General features: G+C 38.9%; 1 protein-coding gene and 1 long non-coding RNA gene across 2 annotated transcripts in view; one reads left to right on the top strand and one right to left on the bottom strand.

Moving 5' to 3' along the window:
* Positions 1–23989, top strand: part of cpped1 (calcineurin-like phosphoesterase domain containing 1) — a 223930-nt gene extending 199941 nt beyond the window's left edge. Inside the window, exon 4 of the mRNA XM_068056253.1 lies at positions 23382–23989. Coding sequence (XP_067912354.1) covers positions 23382–23629 — 248 coding nt within the window. The 3' untranslated portion in view covers positions 23630–23989. The remainder of the gene's footprint in view (positions 1–23381) is intronic.
* On the bottom strand, positions 1876–7438 carry LOC137383426 (uncharacterized). Its single transcript, XR_010977406.1, has 3 exons — positions 7362–7438; positions 4065–4348; positions 1876–2100 (listed from the first exon to the last, which is right to left on the bottom strand). It is a non-coding gene; the product is annotated as an uncharacterized lncRNA (long non-coding RNA).
* Positions 23990–24410: the final 421 nt, after the last annotated feature.

The following is a 24410-nucleotide window of genomic DNA, read 5'->3' as shown; positions in this document are numbered from 1 at the left end:
CCTGCCAGCGGGAACATCCTTCCTGCATCTGGTCTGTCCAGTCCTGTTAGAATTTTGTAGATCCCCTTTCATTCTTCTAAACTCTAGCGAATACAAGCCTAATCGACCCAATCTGTCTTCATACGTCAGTTCTGCTATCCCAGGAATCAGTCTGGTGAACCTTCGCTGCACTCCCTCCATAGCAAGAACATCCTTCCTCAGATAAGGGGACCAGAACTGCACACAATACTGCAGATGTGGTCTCACCAAGGTCTTGTATAATTGCAGCAAGACATCCTTGCTCCTGTATTCGAATCCTCTCGCTATGAAGGCCACCATACCATTTGCCATCTTAACTGCCTGCTCAACCTGCATGCTTACTTTCAGTGATTTGTGCACAAGGACACCCAGGTCTCGCCGCAACTCCCCCTTTCCCAATCTATCGCTGTTCAGATACTAATCTGCCTTTCTGTTTTTGCCACCAAAGTGGATAACCTCACATTTGTCCACATTATACTGCATCTACCATATATTTGCCCACTCACTCAAGCTGTCCAAATCACACTAGAACTTCTCTGCATCCTCCTCACAGCTCCCACTCCCACCCAGCATTGTGTCATCTGCAAACATGGATATATTACATTTAATTCCCTCATCTATATCATTAATATATATTGTGAATAGCTGGGGTCGTGGCACTGATCCCTGCAGTACCCCACTAGTCACTGTCTGCCATATGGAATGCTTTCCTTTATTGGCGGAGGCATAGAATACAAAAGCTGGAATGTCATGCTGGAACTGTATAAAACCGGTCAGGCCACAGCTGGAGTACTGCTTACAGTTCTGGTCACCACATTACAGGAAGGACATAACTGCTGTGGAGAGAATACAGAGGAGATTTACAAGAATGTTGCAAGGGCTTGAAAATTGCAGCTATAGGGGAAAATTGGATAGGCTAGGGTTGTTTTCCTCAGAACAGAGGAGGCTGAGGGGTGACTTAATTGAGGTGTACAAATTATGAGGGGCCTAGAGAGGAGGGACCTGTTTCCCCTAGCAAAGAGCTCAATTACCAGGGGACACATATTTAAGGTGATTGGTAGAAGGATTAGAGGGGACATGAGGAAAAACTTTTCACCCAGAGGGTGGTGTGTGTCTGGAATTCACTGCCCGGATTGGTGGTGGAGGCAGAAACCCTCAACTCATTTAAAAGGTACCTGGACCTGCACCTGACGTGCTGTAACCTGCAAGGCTACGGACCAGGTGCTGGAAGGTGGGATGAGATTGGGAAGCTAGTTTTCTCATCTGGAGCAGACACGATGGGCTGAATGGCCTTTTTCTGTGCCATAACTTTTCAATGGTTCTATGGCCCCACTTAACAGCCCTCTGGGTGTACCTACTACATCACATGGAATGCAGCGGTTCAGGAAGGTGGTCCAGGACAATTAAGGAAGGGGCAATAAATGCTGGCCTTGCCAGTGAATCCCACATCCCATGAACAAATTTTAAAAAATTTGTCCAGCAGAAGGCATACTTTTCGGAGGACAAGGTCTTAAATGTGTTAAGACCAGGTGAGAAAGGTGTCTAGGGGTCTTTTACTGTCTTCACCTGGTCTTATTGTAACAGGGTTTAATTTTTTTTAACATATTGTGTTTTGAGCTCCCCCTTGGTGAATCCTTGTTCACCACTTTCCAATTATAAGGCAAAGAAATTAGCATAAACAGGCTTTCTTAGGTTTAAAGAAGAAAAGTGAAATTTATTATACCGTAGGCTTAAACTCTAATTCGGTTAAAGCCTATGGATACACACCGTACCCCACGCTGACATATATACGTGATACACACGTGCAAAAGGAGACAGAAAAGAGAAGAAAAATAAAGTAAAAAAAAGTTTGAGGCAATCTCTGAAGACGAGTTTTTACTGTGCTTCGAGCCCGCTGTAGTCCTTGATTGTAGGTGATCTTGCTTTTCGTTGGGGCCCAGTAATCTTCTTAAACCTTGTTTACTGAAGGAGACTTTCCTCTCTTGGGGTTCATTGAGTCTTCAGTTCCGTGAGAAAGAGATGGGAGCAGACAGGAGAGAGGTGTTCTCAGTCCAGGAGAAAAGAGCTTTCTGCTCAAACACTCTGTGGAAAGTTCAAATTCAAACAGCTAGTTAGTCATGTGACTAAACTGGCCTGACCAGGTCTTCTGTGTATTGGAGAAGTAGGGACTAGGTCCTTTGTTCTAACATTGTCTGTCAGTATGCAAAAAAAGGTCCTTACGGCGAGGGGCCTGTCAATTCCTTGTGATAGGCCCTCCTTTCTTTCCAGCACCAATTTTAAGTTTTAATGTTCATGTGGCAAAATAATGCGTCTCTCATTCTTGGCAGGTGGGGGCCTGCATGACAAATGTTTCAAACAATGATTTTCAGTAAATCACTGCAGCAGTTTTGTTTTACAAAACTGGAAAATAAGGTGTTGGTGGCAATTAGAATACATTTCTAATTAGCATGATTCGCTAGTTACTAATACTCGTGGACATCCAAGGATAAAGGCATGCAAGGCTGCCAATCCCCAAATCTCTCTCCGCCCATTCCTGTGGGATCTTCTCATGCATATAAGTACCAATGTTGATTGGTTAGCATTGATGTGATGATTTAGAAATATGCATTTAATAAGTATATTTGTCAACAAATGGTACCATAGATTAGAGAGTACCTTTTCACATCTGAGAAGAGGATTTGAATTTCTCTAGGTGGAGACAATTGTCTCCAATTAAGGGAATTTTTATCCCATGTGAAATGCCAAACGTTTAGGTCATTGAATATTGAAATAAAAATTTCATATTCGGTGAAACATCTGGGTCACATCAAGCTTCTATTTCATAAGTAAAAGTCACTTACCATTGATTCGTGTATTACATGGAATTATGTTTCGATTCAGGAAATTCGATTGTGACCTATAGTTTCTATTACGTATTGTAAATACCACTTCTAATTCAATATATATTACAAACGGGAAATGTCTTAAATAAAAAGAGAAAGTGCTGGAAATACTCAGCGGGTCAGGCAGCATCTATGGAGAGAAACAGAGTTAACGTTTCAGGTCTATGACCTTTCATCAGAACTGGCAAAGGTTAGAAAAGAATTAGGTTTTAAGCAAGTGAAAGGGAGGGGCGGGGTGGTGAGGAAGAGAACAAAGGCTGAGATGTTTGATAGGGCAGAAGGCAGGAGAGATTAAATAACAAAGCTGTCCTGGGACAAAGGCAAAGGGTGTGTTAATGCTTGTGGTGAAAGATAAAGCATTAGACCAGAGAGAGTGTTAATAGCAGAATAATGAGCAGCTCTGACTACATGAAAAACAGGCACATGGTTAAAAAATAAAGTAAAATATTTTTTAAAAGGCAGTCATGCTTTGAAGTTATTGAACTCAATGTTCAGTCCACAAGGCTGTAGAGTGCCTAACCGAAAGATCAGGTGCTGCTCCTCGAGCTTGTGTTGATGTTCACTGGAACACTGGAGCAGGCCAAAGACAGAAATTTTGGCATGAGAGCGGGGGGGTTGTTGAAATGGCAAGCAACTGGAAGCTCGGGTCATGCTTTCAGACTGAGTGGAGGTGATCCGCAAAGCGGTCACCCAATCTGTGTTTTGTCTCCCCAGTGTAGAGGAGACCGCATTGTGAGCAGCGAATACAGTATACTAAATTGAAAGAAGTACAAGTAAATCACTGCTTCACCTGGAAGGAGTATTTGGGGCCTTGGTTGGTGAGGAGAGAGGAGGTAAAAGGACAGGTATTACACCTCCTGCGATTGCATGAGAAGGTGCTGTGGGAAGTGGACGAAGTGTCGGGGGGGATGGAGGAGTGGACCAGGGTGTCATGGCAGGACCAATCCCTTTGGAATGCTGACGGGAGGGAAAGGGAAGATGTGTTTGGTGGTGGCATCACGCTGGAGGTGGCAGAAATGTCTTGGTGCAACCTATTTGCAGCCCAGTCTCAAGCACTAAATGAAATGCACTGTTTCAATCTTAGTCAGACTTTTTTTTAACCCCTTCATTATACTTTAGCTAAATTATCAAGAAAATAAGTTGGAAAATTGAAAGGTTCCATACCTTTCTTTCAATTAATCCAGTCAACTGTGTCACAACTGGAATCAGGCATTGGGCTAGCCAATGAGGAAAAACAGAGGTGATAGAATAGAAGGTATATAGAGTCATAGAATCATTTATGGCACAGAAGAAGGCCATTCGGCCCATCGAATCCATGCCAGCTCTTCACAGAGCTATGCAGTCAGTCCCACTTCCCGGCTTGATCCCTGTAGTCCTACAAGTCTATTTTTCTCAGGTGGCCATCCAATCTCCTCTTGAAGTCATTGATCGTCTCCGCTTCCACCATCCTTGATAGATAGATAAATAGACAGATAGATAGATAGAAAGTCTAATGGAAATTTCTAGTACAATTAATATGCATCCAGCATGGAAGAATTTTAACTACATTTCTCATGGGATTTTGCAGGGCAGCCAAATGGAGGAAACTGTACAATTTCACCAGTATTACTGTTTGCACTTGCAGCAGGTACAGGACGTTATTTGACAGTGTTACTTGGACAATGTTGGGACTGCAACTCCTATTCCTTCCTTATTCTCAGCGTGCAACTTTAGCAGAGCTAAATCTAGGTTACTCATCATAGTGTTCCTCATTTTTAGAATAAATTCTCCACCGTCCTCTCCTTTGTGCTTGCATTAAGACTGAGAAAGATCCTTAGTGGTCGGAAAATAGTTTAGATATATAAGGCAAGTTAAGTATTTGTTCATTTCAATCTGAAGCTAGCTACAGTTTTCTACTACTACAAAAAAGTAGTTTGACTTTTTTTTTAAATAGCATAACAAAAAAAAAATGCAAATCTGTTTAGTACAAAAAAAATAGGGGAGGCAGGTACTGAGTACTTGTAAATCAGATTAAAGCTTGAGAAGTTACAATTTCTATTGTTTGTTGACTGTCGCAGGTGTAAGAACTCCAGCAGAGAATTTAGACAACATTAGCTTAGTACAAGAAAAGCCTCTCGTGTTTTCATTAGTTAGCAGTAGGAACTGCCTCTTTAGGATCTCCTCAGATTAGCAGTAAATTTACTGGTGGCTGATTTAATATATGCTCTAGATACTAGGGTGTAGCAGAGAAATGTGGCAAATCTTCACAGAATACCAATGAAAGGGGTTCCTGTTGACTCCCACTTCAGTTTACATTGCCATACTGAAAACTCCGTACTTTTTAAAATAAAATTTATCTCTACATTTTGGAGATCGAGTATGAGGGAGAGAGAACTAGACTTTTGCTGTCGTGTGAAGGAACGACACTGAGTACGGCTTTTAAGTGGCATTAGAATGCTACCTACTGAATACAGGATAGTTCATATTCTTAGGAATTATAACTGGAATTGGGATATTTTTAGCGATCACATTAAAACCCAGCAATATAAAAGCACAGCTAATTCGTTAATCAAACACTGATGGGTCAACAATAATTTTCAGACCTTCAAAAGAAGATTGATTTTGGCAGATGGTTTTACAATCCATCATTAATATTGATTCTAGTTTTCCTGCTTTAGGGAGAGAAATTAAACATTGGTGTGCCTGTTTTTTGGGCAAAAAGCCAACATTGCAGGATAAATTTTGTGTGTCAATCTCCCACACCCAGAGTGCACTGGCTATCAAATTGGAAGTTTGAAACAGACATTAGGTGGTTTGCATATGCAATTCTGGTCCTTAATGCCAGTTGTAGAATCCTGCGCAAAAATTGATTATCAAATGCGGAGCTTCTGCCTGTTCTCAACTACCTAACCAGAGGGACAGCTGGAGGCCACCCACAAAAAGCTAAGAAAGCTTGTTATCTAATGGAACAGGAGTATATGAATCAGGGGCCTAAAGCCTGTTTCAAGGCCCCTGATGCCAAGTTCATCAAAAGTTTGGTGGATTATGCGCTGCACATTCTCTGCTCAATTTTTCTGTATCAGGAGCAAACTTGAAGTGATCACTGGAGGCTGCCAAAGAAGAGGTAAATTTTTCTTCATTTACCTCAATTGGGAGCTGGCAAGAGGAGAAATGCTTCTTTCTAGCTTTATAGTAACCCTACAGGCCGTTGACTGTTTGCAGTTGCCTTATCTCATTTGCCACCCCCACTCTCACCCCTCATCCTCCCCCTCACCCTGGACTAATCTGTGGGCTGGCTCTCGTTGTCTGATGAGGAAATTTGGAATGCCCCTCGTACCTCCATCTCCAAACACACATTCTAAATGCGTCACCAATTTCACACTTGTTCTCAGCGATAACTAATTATCTTGGCCGTTGATTGTGAAGTAGTAGACTAGGTAAGGCTATGGAAGCAATTTAACAAAATACATTTTCTCAGTAATTTTAATCCAATTCCACAAAAAACTTATTCAGAATGTTCTGATTTAAAATCATTGTCAAAGTATAAATTTACTTTGTTTTATCGAGTATAGATTTTTAAATCAATATGTTGGAAACCAAATTTGGCATGCAGGGCTTAAGGTGACAATTAAGAGACAAGCTGCACTAAAAGACCCTTTTTTTAAAAAATACAAATTTAGATGGGAATTCTATAGGATTCATCTTGCACAATGTTTGCAACTTAAAGTAAAACAGAGTCTACTTGGAATATTCTATGTAGTCAAATGTAATTTATAGTTAGAATCTTAAGTTAGTGTTTTAAAAAAAAGTCAGGAACTGCAACTAGGATTTTTTTTATTTATGGCATGTTGAGTTTAAACAATTAGAATTTAACAATCTGCAAAAATGTGAACATTGACAGATGGTGGTTTTCCATCCTGTACTTTTCTTCAACTTAAACTGCTCAGCTATTTGAAGGCAATTCCAGAATTTCCACAAGGTTGGAACTGGTGCTGGCTGCCTTCTATTCCATTTATACGCAGAAGCCAGTGAAGATGAAAGTGAGAGAAAATTCCAATTCAGCAGGATTCAGATTGTCATTTTCCTTTACCATGTAATGGCCTCATAAATAATTTTCACACTTTAAAAGATGCACATTTAAGAGAGAATATTTGAGGAAGGTCAAACGATACAGGACCATTTCATGATTGTTATCAAATTGTTCCTTTTGTGGGAAATTAAGTTGCTTTGCCCTGAATTCTTAATCATTGGCAGTGCCCACAAGTGATTTCATTTGTATGCTCAGAGGAAGTATTATAAATTGTAATCTTGGTTACTTAAGCATAAGTTTGCTTATTAATGTGCATGCTATTAATAGGCATCTGATTAATGGGGACACGTGGGCACCTGGTTAATGGGAACTTGCTGCTTGTTTAGGGATTAGTTAATTTCCTAAGTTCAGTTAATAGCAATTATTATTAGATAAGGAAACATTTTATTCACCTTGGGTGGAGGATTAGTCATTTAAGAGATGACTTCTACTTTATTCCTTTAATTACATTTGTTTCCAAGGTTGTTCCTGATTCATTCATAGTAGGTCCAGGACCGATTCCAAGTTTTTGAAGTAGGCATAATTTAAACATGTAAAAAGAAAACAACTTAGATCAATGTTTGATCAGTTTAAAAAGATTCAAGTCTACTACACATTTTAAGGAGTTCAAAGTCAATAAACTAATTCTGACTTTATTAATAACAATTTTTGAATAAACTCAAAAATGTCATTCATGTTAGCTTTTCTGGCCAGACTGGAAGAATCAGAGCATCTACCTTTTCAAAAAAACAGTTGAAGTCTGCTGATGATACGAAGTATACAGGCAAGTATACATATAAGTAACATAGGGGCACAGCAAAGTGTAGAAATGCAGTGGTCATAGGTCATTCAATACTCAGGGAAAGAGACAGTTGTTTCTGCAACCGCCAACGTGAGATGGATTTAGAGTATATGTAAGTGCATTTAACATGGTAAATAAGGTTGGTGAGCTGCAGGCACAAGTAGCCACATGGAGTTAGATATAATGGCAACAGAGATCTGGCTCAAAGAAGAGGAGAATGGGCACTTAATATTCTTGGCTGCAATGTATTCAGGAAAGATAGGGAAGGGAAAACAAGGAGGTGGCAGTATTGATCAAAGATACAGCACTAGAAAGGGAAGACATACTCGAGCGTTCGAAGACAGAATCTATTTGGTTAGATTAATTAGCAATAGAGGCGCTATTATGCTGCTGGTTGTATACTGTAAGCCACCAAAGAGTGGGAAGGCGAGATAAAGGAGCAAATGTGCAAGCAAATTGCAGAAAGATGTGAGTACTTTAGAGTAGTGATCATGAAGGAATTCAATTATCCTAATATAGACTGGGAAAATAACAGTGTAAAGTTGGAAGGAATTCCTGAAATGTGTACAAGAGAACTTTCTTGATCAATGTGTTTCATGCCCAATGAGGAAGGAAGCTGTGCTAGATCTTGTTCTGGAGCATGTTTCATTGGGGGAGCATTTGGGAAACAGTGATCACAATATCATTTGGTTGAGAGTAGTTATGGAAAAGGACAAGTAAAAATCAAATTGGAAAATATTCAACTGAGGAGGGCTAATTTCAATGAGTTGAAAGGGAATGTGGTCCATGTGGATTGGAATCAAAAATTGGCTGTTTAGACAGCAAATCAGCAATGGAAGGCCTTCAAAGAGGACATAATTCAGGCACAGACTAGACACATTTCCTCAAAGGGGGAAAGGAAGGGACTTCAAAGCTAGAACTCCATAGGTGACAAAATATATAGATATTAAAATGAAGCAGTAAAAGGAATCTGATGATGAATACCAGGTTTATAATTCAGTAGAAAATCGAGCCAAACACAAAAAGTACAGGGGAGAACTGAAAAAGGAACTAAGAGGCAAAGAGAGTCTATGAAAATAGATTTGTGGGTAAGACAAATGTCTTTTATAAACATATAAATAGTGAAAGGGTAGTCAAAGGAAAGGTTGGATCCATTGGGACTAAAAAGGAGAACTTAGGGAAGCAGAGGCCATGGCTGAAATGAGTACTTAGCATTTGTCTTCACTAAAGATGATACTGCCAATGTCACAGTAAAGGAGGAGGGAGTAGAGAAATTGGATTGAATAAAAATGTATAGAGGAAGTACTAAAAAGGTTGGCAGTGCTGAAAGTAGAAAAGTCACCTGGTCTGATGGGATGCATCCTAGGTTGCTGAGGGAAGTAAGCGTGGAAATGGCTCTGACCACAATCTTACTCCTTGGATATGGGAGTGATACCAGAGGACTGGAGGATAGCAAATGCTATACCCCTGTTTTAGGCCAATCAGTCTAATGTCAGTGTTGGAGAAACTCTCAAAGGCATTAATCCGGTACAAAATTAATCGGCTGTTGTAAAAGTATGAGTTAATAAATAAAAGTCAGTAAGGATTTGTTAAGAGCAAATTGTGTTACTAGCTTGATTGAGGTCTATGGTGAAGTAAAGGAGAGGATGGATGAGAGCTGTGCAGTGGATTTTGTTTACATGGACATTCAAAAGGTTTTTTAATAAAGTACCTAATAATATATTTGTTATCAAAATTGAAGTCCATGGGATTTAAGGGCTGCGTAGTTATGACATTGGCTATGGGACAGAAAGCAGAGAGCAGTGGTGAAAGGTTGTTTTTCAGACTGGAGGAAAGTGTACAGTGATATCATCCAGCGGTCAGCGTTGGGAATCACACTCTTTTTGATATATATTGCTAACCTGAACTTGGGTATTGTTACGAGGCAGGAGCAACGCACTGTCAGTTCAGTCCCATCGCTCCACAGGTTGCAGCATTATTATTAAAGTTTTTCCACCCAAACGGAAAACAGCCAAATTAAACCCTCTAGTAACCCCCAGAATAAAACAGACCAAACCAGGTATCTTTAGACAACAACAAATTAACTATTTATTAAAAACTAAATCTTTGAAAAGATAAGATAAACCTATGTCTAAAGACCTTATAACTTCCTATTTTAACCTAACTCCCCCATTCATACACACACTCAAAAATCAACGATTACCCGGTTTCGTTTTTAAAAAAATAGCTGTTCCTTAAGAATAAATAAATAGCTGGGTTATCAGTCTTTGTAGGTTACTTTCCTGATGAGTGAGGTATCCTAGTGTAAAAATAATCAAATGCCACTTGAAGTCTCCCAGCGGATTTGATGAATAAGTAGGCATTCGAAACACTTAGGCTGCAGCAGGCGTCACACAATTCTTTAAACAAGGAGTATGGCAATAGATCTACTCAGATTTTAAAACCGACAGTCTCTCAGTTGAAACTTTACTGTAAATTCCAGAAAATACAATCGGTCAAGAGAGATTCAATCTTGAAGCAAAAGACTTCTTAGATTGGAAGTAAAGAAAAAGGAATTTTGCTACCTCCAGCAATACAAATGGTCTTTTCAAAGGGTTTTTTCCTCCTTAGCCACTAACATGGCCTGTGGCTTATTGTAGAATTTCTGCTGTGTGAAATAGACAGCTCCTTGCTGCACACTTTGTTGGTGTCTCTCTAAACTGGTATCAGTCGATTTTTACACATAGTTAAATTGTTACAGTACACCATGTGACCTCTGTCTCCTGCTGTGGCCTAGGAGCAGGTGCAGCTGGCACACTGTTTTTAAACAGAGTCTTAAAGGCACACATTGTTTTTAATCAGAGGAGAAAAAAATACAGTTCCATGATAGTATACAGGGCATCACTTCAAAGTCTGCAGATGACATGAAACGTGAGAAATGTAATTAACAGTGAGGAGGATAGTAGCTGACTTCAGGAGTACTTAGACTATGAAATGGACAGACACATGGCAGATGAAATTTAATACAGCAGTGTGTAGTGATTCATGTTGGTAGGCAGAATGAGCAGTTATAAATTAAATGGTCCAATTTTATAGGGGATGCAGGAACAGAGTGACCTGGGGATGTATATACACAAATCTTTGAAACTGGGAGGAAAAGTATAGAAGGCTATGGGGGGAAAAAAAAAGCATTCGAGATTCTTGGCTATATAAATAGAGGCATTAAGTACAAAAGCCGAGTTATACTAAACCTTTATAGAACACAGACTGGGCCTCAGCTAGAGTATTGTGCCCAATACTGGGCACCACACTTTAAGATGTATGACAAGGCCTTGGAGAGGGTACAGGGGAAATTTACTAGAATGGTAGCAGGGATGAAAGACTTCAGCTATGTGAAGAAACTAGAGAAACTGAGGTTCTCCTCATTAGAGTAGAGAAGGTTAAGGGGAGATTTGATAGAGGTGTTCAAAATCTAGAAGCACTTTAATAGAGTAAATAAAGAGAAACTGTTTCCAACAGCAGAAAGTTCAGTAACCAGAGGACATAGATTTAGGTGACTCGCAAAAGAACCAGAGACAATATTTTACATTTTAAGTAGCGAGTTATGATCTAAAATGCACTGCCTGAAAGGGAGGTAGAAGCAGATTCAATAATAACTTTCAGAAAGGAAGTGGATAAATACTTGATAAGGGAAAAAGTGCTGGGCTATGGGAAAGAAGCAGGGGAGTGAGACTAATTGGATAGCTCTTTTAAAGAGTTGTCTCGGGCATGATGGGCCAAATGGCCTCCAATGCTGTATCATTCTATGATCTCCATGATTCTAAGTGGTAAATCACTCTCCATTGACCCAAAATGGGCCAGAACTTCCCACGTATTGTACATGAGTAGCTCTTCTCATCAATAAGTGGAGCGCACTGTATTCCACAGACCAGCAACAAATTCTAGCAAAGCTGTTTGTTTTGTTGGCTGCTTTTATGATTTTCATATAAAGAACAGTTTTGGATCCCCACCGAATAATCATACAATCTTAAAGCAGAGAAGGGGGTTATTTTTCCTTTACAAGTATATATCAAGCTGCCTTTTGAAATTACTTATCACCCTTTCAGGCAGTACATTCCAGATCCTTTTTCTCATGCCAAGTGCAAAAAGCCTCTCCCACGTTCCCATAAGCAAAGCTTCCCTTCCTGTAAACTGAGGCGTGACCTTGTGTGCAATATATCTGTTAGTATAGACTTTAATCTGCTGATAAGCCCACTGGAAAAATAGCATGAAAGCACCTTGTGCTCTCCTGATCTCTGTAATCGATGAACCCTTTATGTTGTGCTGTACACGACAAATCATGTTTATTTTGAAAACTAAAATTAGTAAAAGGAAATGTTAAGCAGCAACAGATTGATAGAGTGGCTCACTTAACTTGGAGTGTACGTCTGTGGGGTAAAACTTACATTTGAAATCAGATATTCAGCTTTTCCAACAGTACCAGCTCATCAACTGCATGTGGAGCAGAAATTCACTTAAAAATACAGGAACCCAATTACACCTGGGTTGCTTTGAGGTCTGAATCAGGACAAAGGAAGATCAAACAGGATACTTTCATAATTAATAATTCTGTCAAATGAAATAAAGCTTGAAGGCAACAGTCAATGCTGGCCAACACTCACTTGGTAAATGTTTTACACTGTATAACATTGCCATACTATGACCATCAGAATTAGGAAAAACAGGGGGAATACAATTGTAGTTTCGTTCTTTCAATCTTTGTGGGTGGTGGGGATTTTAGGCTGTAGAACACTGGATGAAGTTCAAGTGATTACATATTTACCACTGACAGTGATTGTACTGAGAGCCATTTGAGATAAAGAATTAAGAACCTCACACAAGAAGTGTCTCACACAACTTTGAGGGTGTCAGCTTGGATCATTTCAGGACATTGTTACCTCTCACCTGAATGTTGTGGATTCAAGCGCCATTCTTTAGTGTAATACTGAAGGAGTACTGCATTGACGGAGATGACATCTTTCAGAGATGTTCAGCCATCTGCCTCTCCCTTAATGGTAAAGGCCCCGCAATACTTTTTGTAGAAGAGCAGGGGATTCCTCTGGTGTCCTAGCCAACATTCATCCTTCAACCAATGCCAACGAAAACTGAGATTATCTGATCATTTGTGCTTGTGAAATCTTGCTGTGCTTGTATTGAATGTCATATTTGCCTACATAACTACAGCCATTGCATTTCAATAAATAAATCGCGTGAAGTGCTTTGAGAAGTTTCTCAGACATGATAAGGCACTAAATAAATAAGAGCAGCCCTTTCTTCCCCAGTGCTTTAAAAGCATTTTAAAGTAAACATGACGACAAGCCCTAGTCCCAGGGATACAATACTACCAGTGCAGAATTCACTTCCTGATGTAGGGCATGCAATATGCAGATACATGTACCACTTTCACAGTAAATATAGATATATAAAGAAAACTCATTCTAATGAGTCCAGTATTAAAAAGTTAATGAAAATTGGACCCAATATTGTTTAGAAATGAGCTGGATTCATGAAAAAAAACTGAATTTACCTTCCATATTAGGCAACAGCTCCATGAAGCATTCATTTTGAAGTATAAAACAAAACACCATTTCCATTCAAAATGTAATCATCATGCTTTCTGGTGTCACGGAACAATCAGTTTTAAGTCGAACAGTTATTTTAAAATGCTGATGTAAATGCAATTGAATAGCTTTACTGCGTTTTGATTCAGCTTGCAGCTATAAAAAAAGAATTCCCACACATTGTAAGATGTACTGATCTTAGCTTTTACATTGTACGTTCACTAATGCCCAGATTTTCTCTCTAGGATTAAATTTAGAAAAGCTTGAAATCTAAGAGCTTATAACCTTTTCTTCTTCACAAAATCCCTGACGTAGCAGTTTGCTGCTAGTTATTGCAGCACAAATCTCTCTGTAGCTGAAAAGAACTAGCATGTAATGTAACCACTCATGTATATTTTTAATATGTAAACATTTACAAAATACCTTGACCCCAAATTTACTCTCAGTTTTTGGCCCATCTGAGGCTTACAATTGGGACGTCAACTTTCTTTATGCCCAGGAAGTTGGTACAGACCCAGTTTTCAGGACCAGCTATGGCATTCCCAATTGGAATACCCTTCTTTGCATTATGAAGAAAGAGAAGGAATGGTAGGACAGGATAGAGGAAATGAGAGTGAGGCAACATTTGAGGAGGTCATGCTCCTCAAGATACTACCAGCCTCCTCAAAGAAGATGCAGATTACAAACATACTACAAAGATATCAGTGAGAAATCTTGAGGCAATGAGGAAATTGCGCCACTTACTTCATGATGCTCTGCAACATGGTCTTCTGTCTGACCTGCTCAGTCAGTGGCAGCGGGACTTTTCATGTAGCAACAGCAGATCTGTACAATATCAGCCAGGATGCATTCTAGGCATTTATTCATCAAATGTGGACAGTGCTTTTCTGCTTCCATGCATTGCCCTTGTCCCCTCTTTGGTTGCCTCTATTAGACGACGTTCTTTACAAATGGACAAAATCTCATGTGTGTCATCTAGTGCAGTATCTGACCATCAACTAACTGAGGCAAGCACACCCCTACCTACTTGCTGCTCTCCAAGCCTGCTGCTGCAGTTTTCAGCAAGCCATGACTCTTTAAATGCTATACTTTAATGTCCAAGTAACCCCAGCATGCAAGTCCATTTTACATGAGATCTGTGCCATAGAAGTGCCAGTAGACCTTTACTTGAGCTGACCCCATGAATCATGGCAGGCTGGAGAGCATCACCACGGTAAGTTCTGGCTCAGGGTGCAAAATCGGCATTATTGGGCCTGGTGGCATTTTGGGGGCTTCATCCGTGATGAAAAAATCTTCACTTATGTAAGAGAGGCAGTAGGGGTGGAACCTTCCCAAGCCCCATGTCATTAGTCGTGGGACCTATCGCTGGTGACATTCTGCTCAATAAGCTTAAGAATTGAACAAGTTGTTTAATATGTTGTATTGATGCCATCTGGGAGAATAAAATTGCATCCATTCTCAGGTTTAAAAAGTGACTGAAGTTCATAACAACTTCCTACAGTTTCAGAAATCATTTGGAAAGTAATGCGAATGTAAGTGTAGCACACAATCAGAGCACTTGTAGAAGGGGAAGACACATTTATTGCCTCAGCACGTTTGATGCTGACATGAGAAAATAAGTTTAACTACTTTGCAAATAGAAACTGCTATAAAAAAAGGGAAAGTGAAGGAAACCTGCAGTGAGTTAACTGCATCTGCTGCAGCTTGATTTGGCAGATTAACAATTGTGTTTATAGACCAGTGTACAGAAAGAATGTTGCCAAAAGTGTGATTAAAAATCTAACTCTTTATCTTCAGCAGAGGATGTTAATTTTTTAACTTTTGTTTTTGCTTTATATGTAGTTTTTTTTAAAAATGTTGTCGCTTGATTCACTCATTTTGTTTTCTTTTTATCTTTTAATTTGCATTCTTTGATTTTATTTTCTTCTCTATAAGCCCATTTATTGTCTCCCTCTCATTTCCTGGACTTCCTGTACATTTTCCTAAAGCTTTGTTATTTTTCCTGCTTTTCACTTCTTCAGTTTCTTTCTTTCTCCTCTGACCTAATTGGAGTAAATTGGGAGGATTGCAATTGTAATAGAGCCCACCCAATTTTTCTCTCTGCTGTCTGCTCAGATGATACAATATGTCCAGACGGTACAGCTGAAAATCTATCCCAATGTATTGGATTTTTACAAAAGTTAAACTGAGGGAGCTATGCCAGAAGGCACAAGGTTTTAATCATATCAATGACTTGACTGGACTTCATTAAGGTACAAGCACCGTTCATTTCAATATCCAAACTTAGAACAAATACAATGTATACAAATTCATAGAAGGTGCATCTATCCCTGAACGAGGAAGATGTTATGACAGAAATTTAAAGAGACTTGCTGCACAAATGGATTTAAACCTGTTTCACATGAAGGAACAAAAAATATTCTGATGTAACATTACCATTAAAGAAACTAAGCTGTGAGATGAAAGTACTAGGCTGCCTGCTTTTGTAACATTTATGCATGCCTATACTTCACCACAGAGTGAAAATGCTAGTTTTCTCCTGTGATTTTCCACATGGTGCCTTCTGCATCTCAGCTGTGTCTGCGGGATGTACACAAGGAAAGATACTTCCACAGAAGGAGGAATCGAAAGACTGACAAATTTAACACATTTAAATCTCACATATCTCCTAATGGTTTGACTAAGTGTCAGTGACAGCCAAATGGAAAGAGGTAGTAGATTGCCTGCTCTCACAGCTGAGTAACGCATGTTGTATGTAGGGAGAAGTCCAGAGATGGACAGGAAATAATTGATATAAATTAGAATGGAAGATTGAAAAATATATTCCAAAAGAAATATTAATATTCATGTTCTTGAACTATGTGAACTATCTGTGTACAGAAGGTTTAAAAACAGTATAATTTTTTTAAAATTTCAGTGATTTTGATATAACCAAGTATGGCAGAAGAATATTCTATCATTTAAAATTGAATCGCAGCTAAATTTCATTCCTAAAGCGGGGCAACAATAAAGCTAATTAAGTTTGAGCTGAAAGCAATGAGCTTTCAGCTTCTTATTAATTTATTAATTTAACATTTTGATTTATTGAGGGAACTATAAGTCCACACTCATAGCATGCAGGGATCTGAAAAGCTGCAGTAATTGTTAGAGAAATAATCACGAGCTGAACAGGCATCACTTTACCCCTGTGATGTGATTAGGCATTGTATTATGAATACAAAACCTGTTATGCATGAATTTACTTTGAAAAAGCGACAACATGTAAGATACTAGTCGCGATGCCTCTTAGGGAAGATAATAGAACTTCTGGTAAAGTCATTTTAGTTTAGTATGTGCTCACATTTTCATTCAATATCTGAGGCTAAAACTGGACAATTAAGCAATTTAAGCTGACAAACTTTAAAAAGATAACCACTCTCATAACATGCCCTTGAATTGTTTGTCACAATGATTGTATATTTGGTAAATGTTTCTGGCACAAAATGTCAAAATGAGAAGCTATCTGAGTACTAAATTCACATGGCAGAGATAGCACTGTAACAGAACATTAGAATGAGGAAGGCATACAAGTCAACTAGCCTACTTGGATTTCTATTATCCACACATCTCAGTATTTTAAAGACCTGATTTATATCTGCTTTCGATCTTTTTTTGCATTGGAACAAAAGTTTACTTCTGTTGGTAAATTGCAGTCCCAAGTCCCAAAACAATCTTGGAAGAAGTTTCCATGTATAGTCAATGCACACTCGCATCCTTTGCAGAGACCTATTTATTGTGTTCGCATGCTTTCTGTTTCAATATTTATCATCTACCCTGAAAGACATCAGCAATTACATTGTAAAAGTTGCCCGTCTCCTTCCTAAAGCTATTAATCTCCCTTACACTAGTTGCATTGTTTGGTGCCTTAGGCAGATTTCCTATTACTAGAAGAGCAACCAAGAGTTGGGATGGAAGTAAACTAATAAAGTACTTAAAATTGTTCACTGCATTTTAGGTTTAACAGCATTCTCAATTTTCAAGTTTCTGTCTCCCTATGTTACACATATAGGCAAATAAAACTACTTACTCAGCATCGTCTCTAGCTTATAGATAGTTCACCAGATCCATTTTCAGGTGTGTAGATAACTCAGTCAACAATTACAATGCATCCCTATTTTATGATGGTGTTTGGCTTTTGACAGAATATCTGGGAAAGGGTGTCTAGTTTTTGATTGGTAAAAGGATGTTTTATATAAAAGTAAACCAGCTGACTTCACATCTGTCTGTATAAATGCTAAGTGGCTTACTAGCAAAAATGGCCATTTGTTCTGGCCACAAGTAGGCTGAGCAGCTGAAATATTCATGTCCATGTCCTTCAAAACTAGAAGTTTAGCTTAAGAGTTGTGAACTTCTGAACTAAACTGCAAGGAAGTAGAATTTGTGGAACATTTTCCAAAGGAAATGCCCAGGTGCCTTTTTATGGACAGAATGTATAGGCTTGATGCTGGAGCAAGAACAAGCGATGAAATAATGTACTAATGAAGAAGGGAACGTCTGCCTTATGGTAAATTAATGCCTGTGACCCCAGGGTTACCACACTTTAAGGATGTAATTGTTAACTAGAAAGGTCACATGAAGCAAAGGACATTGTAAGCTTGTGGGAAAGGTTATCCAGATACAATTCATTGTAAATGGGTTAAGTGGAAGAAATTAGCACAAAGTACTTACCTATAAATATAATGAAACCGTTTGTGATAATTAGCTCACAAAAAGGCTAAATTGATATAAATTATATCCCATAGGTCTTCAGAATGTATTTTACTTACGACATACATTAAAAATTAATTTGGTGAAGGATTAAAATTAGTTAGAGGTAATGAGATGTGTTTAACGATAGATTACATCCCTCAGTGCAAACGCTAATTAGTTTCTTGTTGTGGGGATGGGATTAGAATGTTTGTGTTTTAAAAATTTTATAGGAAAAATAATCCCAGTAATTACAATGTGAAGTCACCTCCACACAACATGAAAAATATTTTGTGGAAATTATGCCATGACATACAATATAACATATTTAACAGGAAATACAGTACTGTTCTTTTTCTCATTTTTTTTCTTTGCTACATGTTAGGAAGGCAGGGGACAAGGGAGGGGACTTCTAGCAGCAGATCTTCTTTACTACTTGGGCAGTAAACTAGCTGAGTGTTTTACCCACCTGTTGTAGAATCTGCCTGATTTATTTCCCATTGATTTCAGATTACCGTCCAGGCAATGAAAGCAAAAATCTAGCCCAGACAGTTGCTGGTCTGAGGTTAGGAAGATGGCTTCACCAAGGCAGATAGTTTTGCTGCCTTGTCTTGCCAACTTTTTCTCCAGTCTCTCCTGAAGGTTTTGACCCCACCTCCAGACTGGAGATTTGTTCACAGCTGCTGGTTATCATCTGACACTTCACCCATATTGCCATTACTCAAGTGATGGTCACCAGATTATTCAATCATATGGACCCTAATTGAGGCAGATCCTCTCTTCAACCGATGCCTACATATGTGAGCTCCCAGCAGGTATCAATCATTAGATAGTGATCAGAAATGTAAACCTTGGCTGGTTTTCCGCTACCTAAGCCAGGGTGCTGAGGTCACTTGTAGTATCACTGCCAAGCCCAAACGGAGATCAGTTACTTTTGCAAAGACCAGAGATCAATTGTAGGGTTTTCCTGGTCTGTGTCGTTCAGCAGCTCACTGAATAAACTCATTGGGTCAGAATTTAATCTAAAAATAATGCCAAGGGTAAGAATATTTACCGGACAGCAACTTCAGGCATGGGCAGATGGCGGTTAAATGTGAAAATTCGGAGGTTGCTATGCAAGACGCACTATTCCTCTATAAGCTCCACGACAATGGCATCTTGCCTCCTGGCTCCCCATTCAGATATGTTGAACAGTGTGGAGTTTCTACATTTGCCTCATAAATATGGACGAAGTTCACCACAGAAAGTTAGGGCTTGGCCATGTCGGTTTAAGTACCCTTTTAAATGTGTGATAAATCTTAATTACTGTCAAGCAAGTTGTCCGAAAATTAACTTTTAAAATGTGGAGTCTCTTTCCTTCAGCTTTTAATTGTTGTTGGAATTTTTAAAAATAAAACAAAAATTCAAATGTTTAAAAAATATTCTTTGTCTCTTATTTATCATACTTAATCCCATCTTTCTTTCTCTCTATTTTGCTTTCTATATTCAATTTGATACTGAGTTCAATATTCTAACTGGCATTCCCTGGTTCAGACTCTGTGCTTCTCATTAATGATTCTTCAGTCTGATTTATTGATATTTCATCCTATTCATACAGGTCCCAGATCCCCTGTACAGGGCGCCATGCTGTTTTGATGTTCCACTTGCAGCAACTTGCCATTCAAATGTTTATGGAAATTAAATGGGCAAGAGCAGATCTAACAAATAGCAGGCACTGTTTGTTCACGAGTTACAGTAAATTCTGGCCCAGTGTGCCTTTGGGGATCAGGAAGAGGATCATTGATGAGGCATTTTTTTCAAATTATAGTCTTTTATTTGGACACCTATTCAAAATACTCTTCATCAGTTCTTGACCTTTATATCTTTTTATTCTAAATTATATTGGTATGCATATGGTCTCTCAGTGCCTCTGTGCTATGTTAATGTATCCAGGTTTCTTGGGACAAAAGTGAGAGTGGTTGCTTGGAATGTCAAATGATTGAATAAGCTGACTAAACACCATAAAATTTATTGAGCTGAATAAATTGGAATGTCAGGTGGCATTACCACAGAACTGCCTTGAGTGACACTGAATTGCAGAAAGTCCCAAAGTCCAAATTGCTCAATGAAGTTCTGTTAAAATTTTTATTCTGCATTGGTTCTTTTCTTTAATTCAAGTGATAAAGAATTTTTTGATCAATGACTGTCACTGTAAACTAACCTTCAGGCTGGATATATAGACATGCTTATTAGACAGATCCTGAATATTAATAGTTAAACAATTTTTCTATGTAAACCCTTAGAAATATTTTCATAAAATTATGCTACTCAGTACGTCAGAAGAAAGGGAGAATTCAAATAAATTATAAGATTAATAATTGATAATGGACTTTTAAAAAAAGAAACTATTCCCTGAGGAAAGCATCTTTCATTCTTTTGTTGTGGACTGGTTAAATTTGATATCTATCTGAGAGAAATGATCTGTGGTGCTCTTAGACGGAATTGCAAAGAACATTGATATTGATGATGGAAGTTCTCACCCGAATATGGGAATGAAGTTACTGTCAAACTGCCTTTAGCGCTGCCCCTCAGGTTTTTCATCTCCCATTTACCACATGCCTCTCACTTCCTTCACTAATGGCACGTCCTTGGTTCCATTAATGTCTTAATGTTTCTATTACTTGGCTGTGACAGTTTGATACATTATTCTTCCAGTGTTTCCTCTCTCTGGTGGTTTTATTTATTTATTATTTATATACTTGTTCACCTCTTATTTTTCAATTTTGAAAAAAGGTGCACAAGCCAAAAGTCAATTGGCTGTGCTCTCCGCAGATGCCGATTCGCCTTTGCATTCTTCTATTATTTCCTTTGTTATCACTCCTCATTGCTGAATGAGTTTCCGATGAGGAAAACTTCAAAGTTTTTTTGATATAAAGCTGTTTGACTTAAAGGGTGTATACTATTCCCCCTCTACTGCTGCACTGCTCAAAGAAAGATTGGATCCTATGCAGAAGTACAACTGTCAACACTGTTACGACCAGGTGAGAAGGGTCTAGGGGGTTCCCTCTCAGTCTTTGCCTGGTTTAACTGTAACAGGATTTAATTTTAGTAACACTGTTTTTAGCTCCCCCTTTAGTGAATCCTTGTTCACTGCTCCAATTGTAAGGCAAAGAAATCAAATGGGTTACCTTAGATTTTAAACAAGAAAGGTAGAAGTTTACTAATCTTAAACTCTAATCTCTTTAATGACTACGAATATGTGACGCGACCACGCTAGTATGCATATGCAATAAGCACACACAGGTAGAGACAGAAAAAGTAGAAGGAATAAAGGGGAAAAGTTTAAGGCAATATCTGGTAGTTACAGTCCTCTGAGTTCAATGTGGAGTCTTTGGTTGCCGGTAAGTCTTGCAATCCGTTGTGGCCCAGTTCACGCTTCAACTTGTTCTGATGTAGGAGTCTTTTCTCTCTTGAGGTTTACCTGTCTTCTGTGGGTCCGGTGGCTTGGGAGAAAGCGAGAGGGAGAGGTTTCCTTGTTCCAGCTTCAGTTTCAAACTGCTTTCTGCCTCTTTCTCTGTGGCACAATTCAAAAAACTTCAGGTTGCCCAGCAGGTTAGTCATGTGACTGACTGGTTTGCCCACTTCTATTTGTGGATTTTGCCATCTTATCAGTCATCCTGGAATGTGAGCTTCCTCACCTTCAATGTCTGGTGATCACAGTCCATTTTGGGTTAAGTGGACCAGGGAATAGTCCTTTGTCTCTCCAAGCACTGTCTGTTAATATGCAAATATTTTTCCAGCCAAGTGTCTGGTGATTTTTTTAACAAGTCCTTTCTTCACTCCAGCAACAGTTAAAAATCAATGTTCATAAGACAAAATTAATATGCCTCATTTTTGGCAGGTGGGGGTCAGCATGACAACACACTCAATCCCACATTGAATAAAGTTAAATATCTCACCACAGGACTAACAAGAAAGCAGCATTTAAAACAGTGGTGTCTGATAAAGTTAGAGGTGAATGGATTGTCATTACTTTTTACAGTTGTTTTAAAAGCATACCTTCTCCCTTCTTCACAGCAGCTAAGCAAATCGCTGAGATGAATAACTATGCCACAATGGGAAAACACTTTCTTCTACCACATTACCACCCAGGTGGTGAACTTGAAAATTAACCCCTGAATTTACCCCCGTATAAGACAAAGGACGGGTTTTCCCAAAACAGCTCTGCTTCTCCTTGCACTTAAATAGCAGCATTGGAGGAGGCCCCCACTATTTCTCATCTACATGTCTCTTGGCGACATCATCCGAAAACAGTATTAGTTTTCACATGTATGCTAACGAGACCTACACTGGCTCCTGATTAAGCAATGCCTCGATTTTAAAATTCTCATCCTTGTTTCCAAATCTCTCCACGGCCTTGTCCCTTCCCTCTAGCCCCACAACTCTCTCATATCTGTGCTCATCTATATCTGACCTCTTCAGCATCCCCAATTTTAATAGCTCCACCATTAGTTACTGTACCTTCAACTGCCTTGGCCCTAAACTCTGGAATTCCCTCCCTGAACGTTTCCTCCTTTAAGATGCTCCTTAAAACTTACCACTTGACCAAGTCTTTGGACATCTAATATCACCTTATGTGGCTCGGTGTCAAATTTTGCTTTATAATGGTCTTATGAAGTGCCTTGGGACATTTTATTACGTAAAAGGCGCTATATAAATACAAGTTGTTGTTGAGGCCTGAGAGCAGTCCATCCAAGTGCTCTCTGTCAGCGAACATAAAAGAAAGAAGGTAAGCATTAAACAAATACTGACAGCTTTTTGTTGCAGTTTGACTGTTATATCGCAACATAGTTTTTGTAGCAGCTGGCAGAAACAATTGGGCAGCATTTGGGATTTTCTATCAACACAGTGAGACTTCCCCAAGGTACCAGCACACATTGACTTATTAGCTCTGAGCCTTGGTTCACCCCTTTAAAAATCAAGGGAAAACGGTGTTGTGGAAAAGAAAGCACAACTCGCCCTGTAAAGAAAGCGTTGCAATTTAAATTCACTGCGTACAATAGAATTCTCCAATTCCTCTGAGTCCTTGAAATTGCGCAACAATTTCCACATTGATTCCATTCACTGAAATCCAATGAAGCACAGTAGTAACTAGCATAATTTCAAACATGTATTTAATACATTTTCCAGCCATTCTCAAGATTCAAGAAGCAAAATTCTTTGCATAGTTATTGTAGAAATTGAACGTTAAGAATTTTAGCACCAGTATGACTGTCAAAGGAAACTGAATTGAGAAGTCAATGCATCATTATGTTGTTAGGCTGACTGATTATTTTGGTTTGTTCCAGGTGTAAAGGCAGTCTTCTCTGGCCACTACCATCGAAATGCCGGTGGTATTTTTAACAATCTGGATATGGTGGTAACTTCAGCTATCGGCTGCCAGCTGGGTGAAGACAAGCATGGTGTGCGGGTAGTGGTAGTGACAGAGGAGAAGATCCACCACAAGTACATCAGTTTAGATGAACTAAGCGACTTTACAGTTAAGGAGGTGATTTCAGACCTTTTTAAAGTAAATGTTCTGAATGCCGGCCTCTAATGAAAAGTGGTGAGAAGAGGCTGGTTAATCAGTACACACAAGGACCATTGCAAAATGAGTGGCATTAATGGTTAAATCATATAACCACACAGTAAATTGGCCAGAAAGATTTACCTTGCACCATTAAACTGAGAGCTCCAATGTATGTATTTTACCAAATCAACTGTACGTTTTTCCATATATTTAGGTAGATGCCTATTATCTCATGCACTTATACTCACAATTGTGAGTACTATTTTTGCTACCATCTGTGGCAACGTTTACCAGCTGTCATCACTTTAATCCATGATCTGTACTCAAGCTTTACACAATCTGTACACTTTGAAGTATCTGAAATAATAAAGGAAATGTAAACCAGAACACCGAAAGTGCTTTCCTTAATTAGGAAAAAATCGTAATAAGGGTTTTGTTTTTTAAAATGTTCATGGCTTGGCTAATTAACAATTATAGCAACAGTTTTTCTGTTAAGGCACAGTTTGCAGGATTCCACCTATGGTGAATTTTAATTATCACTTCAAAAGCTCGCCGATGGGCAGAACTTCAGGCAGACACTTTGTGGTGTGTTCGACCGGGGTGTTAATTAGGTGTCACTGTGGTAACAAGACAGCTTGGGCCCATCACTACTTTCATTTCATTCTTGTCAAATGCAAAGAACAAGTATTCTGGAGAACTTTGCAATCTGCAAACCGTCCTATTTGTTTGAAATTGGTGGGTATCTGGGATTAAGATCAGCACAACTTTCAGAATCAAAGTGCCATTGAGGTCAATCCTTTCAAAATTA

Source organism: Heterodontus francisci, chromosome 24, assembly GCF_036365525.1.
Source record: "Heterodontus francisci isolate sHetFra1 chromosome 24, sHetFra1.hap1, whole genome shotgun sequence".
In the NCBI taxonomy this organism is placed as follows: Eukaryota; Metazoa; Chordata; class Chondrichthyes; order Heterodontiformes; family Heterodontidae; genus Heterodontus; species Heterodontus francisci.
The sequence above is the reverse complement of the archived record's forward strand: the minus strand, read 5'-3'. Positions and strand labels throughout refer to the sequence as shown.